Here is a 16,133-nt window from a genome sequence, read left to right as displayed (position 1 = left end):
TGACCTGTCTGCAGTCCAGACCTGTCTAATTGGGTGCATCATGGAATGAAAAGCATAATTAAGAAGACCCCAGACTGTTGAGCAGCTGAAATCGGCAGGAATGGGACCACATTTCATTCTCAAAACTTTAGCAACTGGTCTCCTCAGTTCCTAAACATTTACATAATGTTGTTAAATGAAGAGGTGAAGCAACACAGTGGTAAAATACCCCTGTCCTAACTTTGTTGAGAGGTGTTGCTGGCATTAAATTAAAAAAAGAACATATTGTTTTTCAAAACAAAACCAATTACATGTATCTCCTTAAACAGTTTATGTTGTCTTTGAACTGTTCTCAGTTAAATATAGGGTTGACGTGATTTGTAAATCATAACATTCTTTTTTGATTCACATTTTACAAAACGTCCCAACTTTGCAGGATTCGGGTTGTACAGTTTCCATGGTTTTACTATGGTAAATCATGGTGATATACGATATACCATGGTACTACTATGGTTTATCCATAGCACTTCACAGTGGCTGTGGTATACCATGGTTTACAGTTAAATATTCCATTTGAAACCAAGATCCACGCACAGCCTGGTTAGGTGCAGGTATTGCAGGAACACTTAAATAGCAAAAATAAGATGTTCTACTGCACACTGTTGACTTTTTACTCGGTTTTATTCAGAGCGAACAACGCGTTTCGCATATCAGGTTGAATAAAACCGAGTAAAAAGTCAACAGTGTGCGGTAGAACAATCTTATTTTTGCTATGGTTTACCTTCATGGTAACTGTGGTTATACTAGAGTTTAACCGTAGTGAAATCATGATAAAAAGCATACCTAGTCATAAACCATGGTTTTCATGGTTATCAAAAAAATACATTAAATAGTAAAACCATGGTTAATCCGTAAGGGCAGTTAGAGAGGACGTTGTAATAAGTTAACACACGTGTAGTTACAGGGTGTCAAAATGTGTTGCCAGGCTGCAAAGACGACTCACGTGAATCCATGCAAATTGGGCGCACTCTACAGATGCTTGCAAAAACGTTCACCTTCTGACACTATGATCACTTTACTAAAGCGACTGCACTGAGTCTGAGAGATATGCCTGTGATACATTGATAGCACTACGACATTAGCAACCGTGAGCCAGGATGAAAGCTGATCCTCAGAACAAGGTAATTCTAGTTTAATTTACGTTTTATGACGCAGCATTATTTCACGCACCGTGTATTGTAGGCTACAACTTGATCTGCATAAGTCAGGTTTACAGAAAGTTGGGCCATATGAGCATTTTCTGGTCACAAGAACTGCATTAGCAGGTTGCTGTACTAATCTTGTCCCATGGGATAATACGTTTAAACCCCAGAATTTACTGTGGAGTTATTACGCACCGTATGTTGAATGTGAATTGATCATGTCTATCATTGAATGTAGCTCTAAGTAAACGGGTCTTGCAATGCTCCATTAAAAGGTTAGAATCAAGTAACTATTAAACTAAGAAAAAGAAAAGGTTTTGCAAAGAGGTGACTTTGCTGTGGTCAACAATGGTTGCTTTCTCAGTCTAGCTACAAGGCAAGATATAGATATCACTGTAAATACAAACATCGTATTGGACATTCAGGCACTTTTCCATAATGATCACAGATGAATGTGTGGTATTCTATCAGCCAGTTCACTAACCCTACATGTCTTATGCAATTCATCAGACAACCAACTGTTGCGTAATAACCCTTCGTGAAAACCCTTCTGATAACCCAAGGGCTCTTATTAATTGACAAACGATAATAAGACATCAATACCAGTTTGTTACCTTAATTTTAGACCTAATTTGTAAATGGTTGCCGGACCAGATTAAACTGCATAACGGACCACAATGTGGTTCGCGGGAATTAGTTCGCCCACCTCTGTCCTATAAGGTCATCTGGATATGGCTCAGAATGCAGATGCTCGAATGCAGATAGTCTCGAATGCAGATGGTTTCACTTTGGTCAATAGCCTTTTACACTCATTTAACCGACATGACAAGTATTTTTTTATGTATTTTTCAGGGTAATTCCAGGACACTGGCTTTGATGGTGACTTGCACAGCCATAGGGGGAACACTACAATATGGTTATAATCTTGCTATTATGAATGCACCAACCACTGTAAGGGGCATTCTTCTGTATTACGTCTATTGGTTGTATGTATTTCTTTGTGTCTTTAAATGCATTTTAATGTGTGCTGGTTTCATACATAACTTAATTTGTTGGCTTTGTATATCCATGGCAATCAATGGCTCCTGGCTCCAATCCTGTTTCCTTCTGCAGTATATTCAGACTTTCATCAATGAAACGTTTTTGGAACGATGGGGCATGGAATTGGAGTTGTATGAGGTCACTCTGATCTGGACGTTCATTGTGTCCATTTTTTCACTCGGAGGACTGACAGGTGCACTGATTGCTGGACCCATGTCAATACGGTTCGGGAGGTAGGCTACTGGTGCTTCCTGTTATCAAGAAGTTGAGAAAGAAGGCATACCTGTTTAATTCCACTTATAGTTGGGTATATTTGGATAATATTTGCCTGTGTTCTGAAGAGGGTTGCCTGTCAGTTATTTGGTGGAATTGCAAAATATAGAATGAATTGTAAATTGAGTCCTTGAGACACATTCATTTTTTTTTTGTTAAAATGTATGATATTTGGTTTGTAATCCTGTTGTAGGAAGAAGACAATGTTGCTGAGCAATATCTTCCTTATGCTGAGTTCACTCTTAGGTCTTACGAGTAGAGCAGCAAAATCTTTTGAGATGATCATCCTCTCCAGAATCCTTGTGGGAATTAATGCAGGCACGTTCACATTCACCCTTAATGGTTGACCAAAAAGATTCCCATATTTGAGCTTAATCGCCTTAGTTGACATCTAAGACCATAAGATTAGTCGGTCATCTAATTGAAAGTAATGACTGGCCTCTTCCGTTTTACCTTTTGCAGGGATCAGCATGAATGTTCAGCCCATGTATTTTGGTGAGAGTGCCCCAAAACATCTCAGAGGAGCAGTATCACTGTCCTCTGCTGTTTTCACAGCCTTTGGAGTGGTATTAGGACAGATTGTTGGTCTCAGGTAAGACCAAGGCACCTGCAAAGTCATGTCCTCTAAAACTATGTAAATTGAGAAAGACTCTAGGTTAAAGTAGTGTAAGAGCATTCATGTATTTACTCTCTTTTTCTTGAATTTTTTTCTTCATTCTTGAGTGCTTTTGGGATAATCTGGTGTGCTATGTTTGGGGTGCTTTGGTCTTTGTACAGGGAGATCTTGGGCAGCGAGCCATACTGGCAGTACCTGCTAGCTAGTAATGCGGTCCCTGGGTTCATACAGTTGCTCACACTGCCCTGGTTCCCTGAGAGCCCCCGTTACCTCCTCATAGACCGTGGGGACAAGGAAGCCTGCTTCGCAGGTAGGACATTTCAAGCAGGGCGAGGCAAACTCAACAATGCTTCACATGGATCAAACATCTCCCCATTAGGGTTTTATTTTCTAATTCTTTAACCTGTCATTCTGCCATGATATTGAATTCCAAATAGGCCAATCACCTTAGTTTTATCTCCCTCCCCAATAGTTCAGAGGAAACCCACAGTCTGAGGTATTACAGTGTCCACCATTATCACAAAACAATGCTCGCACTGTGTTCTCCCAAATCATGCTTGGTTGCCCAGTACACCCGTAATGCTAAGTAATGGTGTTATTAGCTCATGACCTGATGTTTCTCTGTGCGGCCTCCTCAGCGCTGAGGCGTCTTAGGGGCTGTGAGGTAACGGCCGTCGAGATTGAGGAGATGCTTCAGGAGCAGGCCGAGGCGGAGGGTGTGCGTCCGCGGCGAATGTGGGAGCTTTTCTCGGACCGTTCTGTCCGCTGGCAGGTCATCTCCGTGGCTATCATCAGCAGTGCTATGCAGCTCTGTGGTAATGACTCGGTCAGTATGCACACTCGTACTGACATGAAGGTTCAGTCAGTGATTCTAATCCAGTACACTTTTTGTGTTTCGCAAAGTTGCTCCACATGGTCCTCCAGCTGTCTAATCAATGCATGTGCTCTTAAAGCTGCAGTTGGCAAGATTTTTTTGATCATATTCACTGACACCGACACTATGCTCCGACAGAACAACATAAATCAGCCGGTTTTAGAGAAAACCCCGCACTTCTACCTCCACTTAGAGCCTGTTATTTGTTTTGCAAAAATCCACAGCTCCTGGTTCTTCTGGTCCCATCAGAGCAGGGCTGTGTGAGATCTGACTGTCAATCACAGTCTGGTGCAGTCTGGTGTGCACTGACGAGCACAAACTCAATGACAGGGTGCTCGGTGGTAGTGGGGGAGGGGCATGAGAGTTGTAAAATTTTTTGGCTAAATCCCCTCAATCTGTCAAACTTGCCAACTGCAGCTTTAAAAGAGATGCATTGAACAGAGGCAAACCTTTGTGTCAAACATGTTTTCTCTGAGCAGATACATTTGAGTGATTTTGTGTAAACATTCTCAAACATTTCAATAGTAGCCATCCGTCCAGCAGAAAACTACCCCCTTAAACTGTTTTTGAGCATTCACAAACATTTTTGGAAAACTCAAGGCAAACAGAAAACTGTTTGCAAATGTTCGCAACATCTTCCCTGTGAATAGGTTCATTCGACTTCATGCAGCGCTGCACAGATCTGACTGAACGTGACGCATGCTGGACTTCTGCACAATGCAAACAGGCGTTGTGTTAGGGCCAGCATGCATCACATTCAGCCAGATCTGCGCAGGGCGGCATGAAGTCGAATAAGCCTAATGAGAATCAAACATGGTGGCTCGGGCGGAGCCCTAAACAATTCCATCCAATCAGCACGTCCAGGAGCATGGAGCATGGAAGGGAGGGGTGTATTTTAATTGACTGTGAGATCATCCTTGCACCAAAATCGTGGACTGCTTCTTTAATACAGTACCTTATTATGACTGCCGCACTAGCGAAGCTATAGATTTAGTCAGAGGTTTTTCTTCTTCAGTGAATTTCAGTCAACGATTCCCGGTACACCAAAAGACAGGGCTGCATGAAACTTAGTGGGCATGTAGCCCCATAGCCCCACAAGGATCACACAGAACCATTGTTTTTCACTTTGATCTGTTCCCACCCGCCACACTGGGCCGCCGAAAGGAGGGTAGGCCGGACACAGTTTTCTGTGAATATCTTGAGAACCGTTGGGCCTAGGATGACCAACTTTTTGAATATAAATGTAAATTTAGTGACTGTACACCAATCAGCCTGTAGATGGTTTATGTGGAAAAGCAAGGTATTGTACTTGCAGGCTGAGAGGTTCAAAACTGCACAAAATATTTAAGTGTAGGACCATCATGACACCCTTTAAATGCATGCCAAGTTTCGTAGAATTCTGTTCATGGGGGGCCATATCAGCTACACACACACACTCATCCACATACACACACACGCATGCATGCACACACACACACACATAAACACACACACATGCACACATAAACACACACACACACATAAAAACACACACACATGCAGGCAAGCAGGCACACAGACACACACACACATAAAGACACACACACACACAGCATTACCCCCCTACACACGCTCACAAGCGAAACCCCCCCCCCACACACACACACACACACACACATAGAAGCACACATATACACAAAAACAAACACACTATGCACACACTCATTTACATACACAAAAGTAGGGGATGGAGTAGGAGATGGAGACAGATTAAGTGTGATTTATTTTTGCGGAGAGAATGTGCAGGACTGGACAGCGGTCATATTTTGTACCGCTCTGTGGTACATCTAGTTATCGAACAAGGTGATGTTTCCACTTACCATGCTGTAGTCAGTGATCCAGTGGACTTTGTGGCTCCTATTTCTGTGTTTGTAATAGACCTGAGAATTTGATATGTGCCTTTAATAATACAGGAGGGAAAGATTTTGGAGAATACCACTTCATAGTAATTGATAACATATTAAGTGTGAATATAATAACCAAGCAAATCGTGGTTGATATACAGTAGACACAAACAAGAAACAAGGAACGTATTTGTTTTTTTTTTGTCAAAAACAAACCCTTTTTGTTTTAGTTAGTGAATGTGTTTGTTTCTTTAAAACATCACTGAAATCTCCCTCTCTATCTCTATATATCTCCTTGTACAGATCTATTTCTACATCTCCCTCTTTATGTCTCCTTGTACAGATCTATTTCTACGCCTACTACGTATTTCAGGAAGCTGGCATAGATCCCGCTGCCATCCAGTATATTACCATTGGCACGGGCACGTGTGAATTCACTGCCTGTATAATATCTGTAAGTATATGGGACTAATCCGGATTACACAAACTGTAAAATGACCTTTCACCTCTGTTAGCAAAGGCTTGCAAAAATGTATGCTGGTTGGCTGTTGAACAGTGTGAAAAAACAAGTTATTTGAGCTGTGAACTCTGGATCTGTCATTAAATGTTTTATAAGAGATATTATCACTGCTTTTTGGCAGAAAGAATTGTGATGATAATAGGATTATAATAGAAGACAAAATATGATAGGAGTAAGGTAAAGATTGAAGATGAATGTGTAAAGCCTGTGCTTTTTCAAAAGGTAATAGTGCTTTTATAATAAATATTCTAAAATATTTATATAAGGTAGAGATGGAAGATGAGGGTGGTAGTAGGGACTAAGGAGCTGGGCTAGCATGCAGTAGCCTGAAAAATTATGGGTTTGTGGTCAAAATAATCCAAGACAATTTAGGTGTGATACTGCTTAATTCACGTCACCGGGGACGTGTTACCCACACGAAATGTCAAGTAACAAGCCCAAATCTCAGTATTTGAAGTCACTTCTTATATCCTTAACACACACACACACATAAATCAGGAGATGCCACCCTAACAATGATTCATCCAACCAGTTAGTATTAACCTGCATTAGCCTCCCCACTCCTTGGCCATGTTTGTGCCCCTGGGGTCAGGACCATCAGACACCCTACAACAAATATTCTTCTCACTCTCTGGAAATTTCCACAGATGGAGGCTTCAGGGGCAATACTACTAAGAAGGAGAAAGGGAACTATATTCTCATAGCACATATACATGGTTTAATATTTTATTAAATGAGAAACTTATATAAGAAATTATACCACAGGTTAATTTCCCTTCCACTGTTGTGCTCTAGAGCAGGGGTTTTCAACTGAGTGTGAACCAGGGACCACCATTCTGACTAATTACGCAACCCCAGGACCACCTCTGAATGAAAATACTGATTCCTACATTGAAACTACATTACTGAATCCATGGTCACGGGCCACTAGCAAAGTCCTCACGGACCACAAGTGGGCCGCAGACCACTGGTTGAAAACCCCTGCACTAGAGCAAGGCACTTAACCCTGAGTTGCTCTGATGAGAATGGCCCTTGTTTTGGATAAAGTCTTTGGATTAGTCTCTTAAATAATTAAATGTAAATGTAATGCAAGATAAACGCGTAAAGCCTGTGCGTGTTGAATGTGCCTGGTCTGGTCCTGCAATGTAAACAAATAAATGTAAATGTAAATGCCTGTGATTAACAGAGCCTGCTGATTGAGCGACAGGGCCGGCGCTTGCTACTGATGGGAGGTTACGTCCTGATGGCATGCTGGGCTGTGGTGTTCACTGTGGCTCTGTCGTTTGAGGTATGCATTATTAACCAACGGCACTGCAGGTACACCCTCTCCTGTCCACAGGTGATACCTGACCACTCTACACTACACACTGAATACACTGCAACACTACACTGGACAAGACTAACAATTTGTCAGTCCAAATCATGAATATTTGAAATGAGCTTGAGGGGAAGTATTTCTTCTTTGTTTCCTTGTTATTCTGAGATGAAATGCTGTAGTTTTTGGAATGTTCTTTTAATTGAAAAGTCAAAAGAGTTGTATACATCGCACACTGGAGGGTATATTTTGCTGGCGCATTTTGGCTGCCATGCATCACCCAGGTGGGTGCTACACATTGGTGGTAGTTGGTGAGGTTCCCCCTTCACTTTGAAGCGCCTTGGGTGTCTTGAAAAGCGCTATATAAATGCAATGTGTTGTTGTTGAACTGTTAATTCAAATTCAATTAAAAGAACTCCATCAAAGGTCAAAATCCCTGTGCACAGCTCTTCTTGCTCCAGGTGCTGATGGTGTGCAGTATAACTATTGAAAAGTCAAAAGAGTAGTATACATCGCACACTGGATTTTGATGACTTTATTTGGCGTGAACAACGCGTTTCGCAAGTTGCTTCATCAGGTTCACGTTCACAGTCAATCTGACACCCGCAGGTGAAATAGGTGGTAACATCATCATAAATGACATCAATCATAAATGACATAGATTGTGTATATGTAGGCCTATATGCAAGCTAAAATATGCAGGATATTGAATTGATGATATTGATTGCAATTTCTGGTGTGTTAGTGGAGTACTTTCACTGGGTCTGGTGTGGTCATGTGATGATGTTACCACCTATTTCACCTGCGGGTGTCAGATTGACTGTGAACGTGAACCTGATGAAGCAACCTCCGAAACGTGTTGTTCACGCCAAATAAAGTCATCAAAATCCAGTGTGCGATGTATACTACTCTTTTGACTTTTCAATAGTTATACTGCACACCATCAGCACCTGGAGCAAGAAGAGCTGTGCACAGGGATTTTGACCTTTGATGGAGTTCTTTTAATTGAATTTGAATTAACAGTTCAACAAAATTTGCGAATGAAAGTAAACCCGGTAACCAGGGTATTCTCAAAAACAAGCGGGCACAAATTGAAAATGACCTAAACAATTTAGACTGGGATAATGTTCTACAATCAAACGAGTTAGAAAATTGTTGTAACTCCCTAACACAAAATGTCACGAACCTAATTGGGAAATACATGAAAACGTTCAAGGGCACGCAGCGAAAAGCATCCTTACCATGGCTGAGTAATGATACCCAATATTACCTGCCCTCTCAAAAATTTTAGAAAAAATCATAACAGAACAACTAGTTAGGCATCTCGAAAATAACAGTCTCATTAACCCCAAACAATTTGGTTTTAGACAAGGGTATTCAACAGAAATGGCCAACTGCTACCTAACTGATAACATTAAGAGTAAGTTGGACAAGGGTAATGTTGTGGGAGCTGTGTTTATAGACCTCAAAAAGGCCTTTGACACAGTGAACCACAGCATACTCTTGAACAAGCTCACCAACTTCAACTTCTCTGAACATGCCATCGGTTGGTTTGCCTCATACTTGGACAATCGAGAGCAACGTGTTAAAATAAACACAGGACTCTCAATGCCACTTCAGTCGACAATGGGTGTTCCACAGGGATCCATCCTGGGGCCTCTGCTGTTTAGTCTGTATATCAACGACCTACCAACATGCTGTCAGTCAGCAAACTGTCAAATGTATGCTGACGATACAGTCTTATATGCACCAGCTAGAACACCAGATGCAGCAGCAGAGGTCCTGACCAAGGAAATGGAGGGAGTATCCCAATGGCTCAAAGATAATCACCTGACGCTTAACATTAAAAAGACTGTTTCAATGTGCTTCTCTATAAGAGGTAAAGCCAAATGTACCATTAAAATAGGCCAAGAGGCTATAGAGGAAGTGGATGAATTTAAATTTTTAGGTATTATTTTAGACTCACAACTTAATTTCAAAAAACATGTTAAGAAACTCTGCAAGACTGTCCGGACAAACCTGAACTGCTTCAGAATGATAAGACATCACATCCCGGTCAAGGCAGCTCTATTGTTCTTTCATGCAATGATACTCTCTCACTTATCATACTGTATTACCGTATGGGGCCAAGCCTCCCAGACAACCGTCAAACCAGTCACATCATTATATAAACAGGCACTGAAAATAATGGACCAGAAACCAATAACATCACATCACTGTTTAATTCTACAAAAATATAAGTTATTAAGTTTTGATAATTTCATTAAGTTTTCTTTTCTTAAAATAATTTTTAAATGTGCAAATAATCTGGCGCCCTCTGTACTTTGTCCATTTGTCATTAAAACAAAGGCAAGGAGCGCGGCCACAAGAGGAGCAGTGGGTGGTAACTGCACAGTAGAGGGGCGCAAAACTTCTTTCGGCCAGTCATGTTTCTCAGTAATAGGAACCCGCTTTTGGAATGACTTACCGATAGAACTAAAAACACAAACAGAACTGACAACATTTAGCAGTAAGGTAAAACATTGGCTGAAAGTAAATCAGGGATGTGACCACTAAGACTCGCACGCTCGCACACATGCACACATGCATACACACACTCTATTGTCTATGTTTTACTGTACTGTCTGTGTAGGTGCCTGGCTGTTCGCATAGGTGAGAGTTTGCGGGCGGTTGGGTATCTGGGGGTTGTGTAGTACGTGATGTGATGTTATGTGTCTGTGTTATTGTATGTTATGTGTGACTGGCTGTTCGCATAGGTGAGAGTTTGCGGGCGGCTAGGAATTTGGGGGTTGTTTTGTATGTGATTTGCTGTCTGTGTTATTGTATTTGTGTATGTTGTGACTGGCTGTCCGTATCAGTGAGAGTCTGCGGGCAGTTGGGTGTCTGGGGGTTGTGTTACGTGACTTGCTGTTTGTGATGTTCCTATGTATGTTGTGGTTGTCCTGATGTGCATGATTAGGGTATGAACACTAACATTACCCTTCATGTTTTGTTGGTCTCTATGTGTATAGAGAGGTGTATGCACACATATATTAGACTTTTTAGAATACTTTTAGATTACAATATGTTTTTAGAAAGGTCTGACCAGGGACTGGGGTTGCAAATTAGCCAACTGGCTAGAAACCTTTTATGTAACACATCTACAGACATTGTTATGGCATTGATTGTGATAGCTATGTATGTAATAATGTGCGCTGCATTGTCCCTCACAAATAAACTAATAAAAACAACACATTGCATTTATATAGCGCTTTTCAAGACACCCAAGGCGCTTCAAAGTGAAGGGGGAACCTCACCAACTACCACCAATGTGTAGCACCCACCTGGGTGATGCATGGCAGCCAAAATGCGCCAGAACGCTCACCATACACCAGCTTGACTTCAGTCAGCATATTTAACAAATCTGTGAGCCTGTGTATCCAGACATCTGCTTTCCTACAACTTGGTCCCTCTGTGTAAGGCTTATACTTACATGGATCATTTTCCCATGAGATTTTGACAGACACGTAGACACATTGACAGAATCAGAATCAGAATTTATTTGTCATTGGACAAGTCCAATGAAATGAAAAGCTTTGCATTTTACAGTAAAGTGCATATCTGTAATGTGACATGTAAATGGCTTCAATCTGTTTTATTGTTTATCAGCTCCATATTAAGTACCATAGCACTTCAGAGACAGTGCAAGTAACCACCAAGTTCATCCAGTGAAATGCAGCATCTGATGACTAGCGATGTTAAGTCCCACAGGAGCTGACTGAGGCTAGCAACACCAGTGAGCTGTGATAACAGCAGTGCACTAGGCACCGACATGAACAACGAGAACATGCAACCACATGTGTTCAAGTGTTCAAGTTCAAGTTCAACTCAATCAAACAGTGCATTCAGGTACACTCCAATTTAAAGGGCATGGACAGAACTCACTCTCCCTCACTCTCCATCTTGATGCACCTGTAGCGCCTTCCTGGGGGCACCAGGTCAAACAGATGGTGGCATTGGTGTGAAATGTCTGTGATGATGTTTCTCACTCTGCTGAGACATCGAGAGTTGTACTGTACATGTCAACCAGGGTGGGGAGGGTGGCGCCGACCATTTTCTGCTTCAGTTTCGACACATGGAATACTGATAGTTCAGGTCATGATCGTAATGCAAGCACCAGTGTTGCAGTATCTCATAGGAAAATAGGCCATGTGTTTCAAGACTAACAAGATGGAATATGTACTCATCAGTACATATTAACACATTTAACACAGTAAATATTTTTCTTATGTGACAATGGAGTTTTCATAGTTCTCCGCATCAAAGACAGTGTTGTTTGCCATTGTAATTTCCCACTGTTTTTGACAGCATAAAGTGACTTGGATGCCTTACCTCAGCATGGCCTGCATCTTTACGTATATACTCAGCTTTGGAATGGGACCAGGTAAGAGTATTTCTTCTGCATCTAAAATAGGCAAATGTATATTCGTATGTTTCTTTGGGTTTCCAGTTTTAAACTAAGTATTATATTTCATTAGTGTGTGTGTTTGTGTTTTTGTTTGTGTGTGTGTGTATGTGTGTGTGTGTGTGTGTGTGTGTGTGTGTGTGTGTGTGTGTGTGTGTGCGCCCGTTTCTCTTGCATGTCTCCCATTCAGCTGGTGTAACAGGAGTGCTGCCCACAGAAATTTTTAACCAGACAGCTCGGCCGGCTGCCTACATGATTGCTGGCTCCCTCATGTGGCTGAACCTGTTCATTGTGGGGATGATTTTCCCCTTCATTGTGGTAAGAGCTGTTGACCTGAATCAGATTGGATATGCATGTGGAAGCTCTGTTGTCAACTATTAGAATGAGATCATTCCTGAGTTTCTACACAGTGTTTTCACCATATTTAGTATAAAGAACACATTATAACTACTCAGTCAGCCTTAACTTTCAAAGGTGGAGTGATTTATGAACATTCTAGGTCTGGAAAAGTGTTACGTGACTTGCTGTGTCTCACAAAAGGATGTGTGACAAAGACAGTTTTATGTCATGATTTTGTCAATCCAGCAAAAATTACAGGAGAAAAATATTATCAATCCTTCATACATTTCTAAAAATGTGGAGAACAGCGATTATTAGGGAGCATAAGCACTGATAACTACACAAATGCACATCATTTCACTAAGGAATATAATTCAAACCTCTCTGTATTCTGTTCCATCCTAGGCACTCTGTCGTGTTAACTGTGTGTTTATGTCTTCAGAATGGACTTGGCCAGTTCTGCTTCGTTCCGTTCTGTGCCGTCTGTGTCCTCACGGCGCTCTACATTGGTCTGTTTTTGCCTGAGACCAAAGGCAAGACCCTCCCTGTCATTGCCAGCGAATTTAACCGGCTCAACTTCCGCAATCAGGATAGGACTGGCCAAGCAGAGTACAAACTAGGGGAAGTCCAACACTCCACCGCCCTGTAGTCACATGCAGACTCACTACTGTAACAAAGCGGTGCAATCAAAGATTGTGTCCTGTGACAATCAAGGATTTAGTCCTTGAGCCAGACCCCCTAATTTTGGTCAATCGGTACCATTCAAGGGGAATAAGTCTCATAGTGATTTTTGACATGATACACCACCCTAGAATTAGACAATATGTGATAGCATTGCATTTCGGGTATCTTTTTGTGTTTTATCAGTTTATAGAGGGATATCTTACAGGTGAATAAACTAAAATAATAATTAATAGATATCCCCACATGATTATTTACATTATGTCTATATTTTTGTGGATTGCAACTTTTCTGAAATTCGATGTATAGTATAAGTATGTAAATGAGCCATCATCTACTAAAATATGCAATAATTTGCATACATTTTAAGTACAGAAACCAACACTGGATAAAGTCATGTTCAAAATTCTTTTTTTTGTTTTTCATTTTGGACATATTGGAGTGAAATGTTATTACAGTGGGTGTTTTGAATTTGGGTATTTTGAATAGATCATAATCAGTGTTGGACAAGTTACTTCAAAAGCGTAATGCATTATTTATTACTTGTTACTGTCATTTCAAAGTAATTTGTTACATTACATTGAATTGTAAGGCATTACACTACGTTAACATTACTTTTACCAAAATAACAGGAAATATGGATTTGGTGTTCTCAATAGATCTTCAATGCAGTGTTCAATGCAGCTCATTACACGGCAGGAGGTGATGTGGTATGGCATAATGACTGAGCTAGGCTTAAGGCTAACAAAAGAACAATATAATGGTTGCAGTTATGGCTCATGGGATAATGTAGGCCCCAAAGGCCAAAGGTCACTCACAACTTAATATAGTAAAATATAGCCATAGTGAAATTGTATGTTGACTTTAAATGGTTCTCATCATTGCTGGTTGCCTTTCCTTCCACTTACAGTGGTGTAGACTAACCATGTTAGATCTGTTGCATGAATGGCAGAGATAACTCAAATTCCCTTTCTACAGTCATCTAAACAAGGCAATCAAATTCCAGGACCAGAATAGATGACTTTTTTTAATTATTGGAAAATCTTCTCTGGTGCCAATTGAGCATTTCTCAATTTTGGATTAAAAAGCAAAGTAACTTCAGTTACTGAGAATTGTACCGAGTAAAATATTACTGAAATTGTATTGGTAATGCCTTACATTACTGCATTACAGCAAAAAGCAATGCATTACTGTAATTACATTACTTTTTTAATGCATTACTCCCAACACTGATCATAATACTGCCAACAGTCATTAAAAAAAAAATTATTGCCATTTTCACAACTCTGAACCAGAAATCTCCACTTCAATTGTACTTACAAACACTGTTTCCAGTTATACTCCTATATGCCAGAGGATTTTATAGAGAAGGTTCTTCATATGATTTGTTAGTATGAAAAGTAAATAACAGTTCTGGAACATTTATAACATGGGTTTTTAGAAATTGTATGAAGACAATCTCAAAAATACAGCAGTTGAGAAATTTCAGGAATAACATTTTACTCTAATATGTCTCCAAAATGAAAAACAAAAACAAGAATTTTGAACCTGACTTCATCCAATGTTTAGATTTCTATAATGCATGTGTCATGTGGGGATATCTTATTAGAGTGCATGAAAATGCACTCTACTGTTATCCGAATTATTCTTATTATTTTTCTTCTAACGCTTTTTCCGCGTTTAATACTGCTTCAACCGTTTAACGTAGAAACTTCATTCAAACTGACAGGTGTGCAAAGTATTTTTCATTTTTGTAACTTTTTTATACTTTTTAAACTATTAATTAAAAACTACTGAAAATTTCCCCATAGACTTAACATTGGCGATTATGACATCACAATAGGGCAATTAGAATCCTATGCCAAGTGTTCTGGCCACCTGCAGCAACTGTCTGTCTCAGGCTTTAAGCATACAACCTGGCTCTCTTAAGACTACAGATCCTGTTCAACTGTTTCCTCTGCCCACAACTGTTTAAAAATAAAAGTACTCAACAATAATTCCCTATTAAATAATTTAACCATTTAAACCAGTGGTCCCCAAACTTTTTCTTCCGAGGGCCAGCTCACTATGCCTGGCTCTAAGAGAGGGCCAGAGACTCGGAGTATATTAGTAACCATAAATAGCTTAGTGCTGTGAACAACAGCAGTCTACCTTAGTTGAATATTCCATTCCATTTAATCATAGGCTGCAATTTAATACCATTGTTAGCTGTGTTTATATTGCAATCATGCCATATCAGTGTAAAATGTAGCTCAAATGAAATAATAGTAATAAAAAAATAGCATTCCCAAAAGTATTAGTAGGGAGTCCCAAAAGTGTATTTTATTCAAAATGTGTGAACTCTGAACTCTGTGTTTTTGCATACACAGCTCAAGTTGTGAACAAGCAATATCCTACAAATAATTTGAAGTTGAAATCTGAAATTACCACTTTCACTCACCTGATGAGAACTTTGTGAATTTGTATGAACATTTGAATGAGTGAATAAAAAATAGAAATAATTATCCCAGAAAGTCCCAGAAATATGACTTGAATAGAAGTTAGTTAGTTATTAACAATTAATTGATAAACTTGTAGAATACTTTGAGCACTGATGCAGTCAGCATAGGCCTCTTACATTGTTTGCAGGTAGGTAGGCCTACATTTCATTCCGTTTTCGATGGCAAACGCGAAACAGCGCCAAAACAACCACCAGTGGACAAAAAGAGTATTACATGTGTATGAAGAGAGTATTACATAGAGAATGAATGGGGGAAATTACGGAGGTTATAGTTTGACGATGTGTACTCCCATGCGGGCCAGATGCTATATACCACGGACATGTTTTGGGGGGCCACCCAAAATGAGGTGGCGGGCCGTATCCCACACTCGTAGTTTGGGGACCACTGATTTAAAATATCCAACAATTTTAGTTATTGTTGTTATTCTTTTTAGCCTATTCACCTGTAATATATCCCTGCATAATA

General features: G+C 40.2%; 1 protein-coding gene across 1 annotated transcript; it reads left to right on the top strand.

The window, feature by feature from the left end:
- Positions 1-1,136: 1,136 nt before the first annotated feature.
- On the top strand, positions 1,137-13,135 carry LOC143104835 (solute carrier family 2, facilitated glucose transporter member 11-like). The gene is made up of 12 exons (XM_076269169.1): positions 1,137-1,160; positions 2,034-2,132; positions 2,295-2,455; positions 2,689-2,813; positions 2,958-3,087; positions 3,273-3,421; positions 3,750-3,937; positions 6,212-6,322; positions 7,575-7,676; positions 12,051-12,126; positions 12,338-12,465; positions 12,929-13,135. Exons 1-12 carry the CDS (start codon positions 1,137-1,139, stop codon positions 13,133-13,135), a joined length of 1,500 nt encoding a protein of 499 aa, XP_076125284.1.
- The last annotated feature ends 2,998 nt before the right edge of the window (positions 13,136-16,133 follow it).

Source organism: Alosa pseudoharengus, unplaced genomic scaffold, assembly GCF_046254945.1.
Source record: "Alosa pseudoharengus isolate Yale_2024_CS ecotype anadromous, Long Island Sound unplaced genomic scaffold, YU_APseudo_1.1 YU_APseudo_1.1_scf_5, whole genome shotgun sequence".
Taxonomy (NCBI): Eukaryota; Metazoa; Chordata; class Actinopteri; order Clupeiformes; family Clupeidae; genus Alosa; species Alosa pseudoharengus.
Note: the sequence above shows the minus strand (reverse complement) of the source record. Positions and strands in the feature narration are given on the sequence as shown.

Excerpts from the sequence above, each read along its gene's own strand:
- LOC143104835 (XM_076269169.1), top strand. The coding sequence starts at position 1,137 with ATGAAAGCTGATCCTCAGAACAAG. Across the intron at positions 7,677-12,050 it reads CTGTGGCTCTGTCGTTTGAG|CATAAAGTGACTTGGATGCC; the intron begins GTATGCATTATT and ends TGTTTTTGACAG. Across the intron at positions 12,127-12,337 it reads CAGCTTTGGAATGGGACCAG|CTGGTGTAACAGGAGTGCTG; the intron begins GTAAGAGTATTT and ends TCTCCCATTCAG.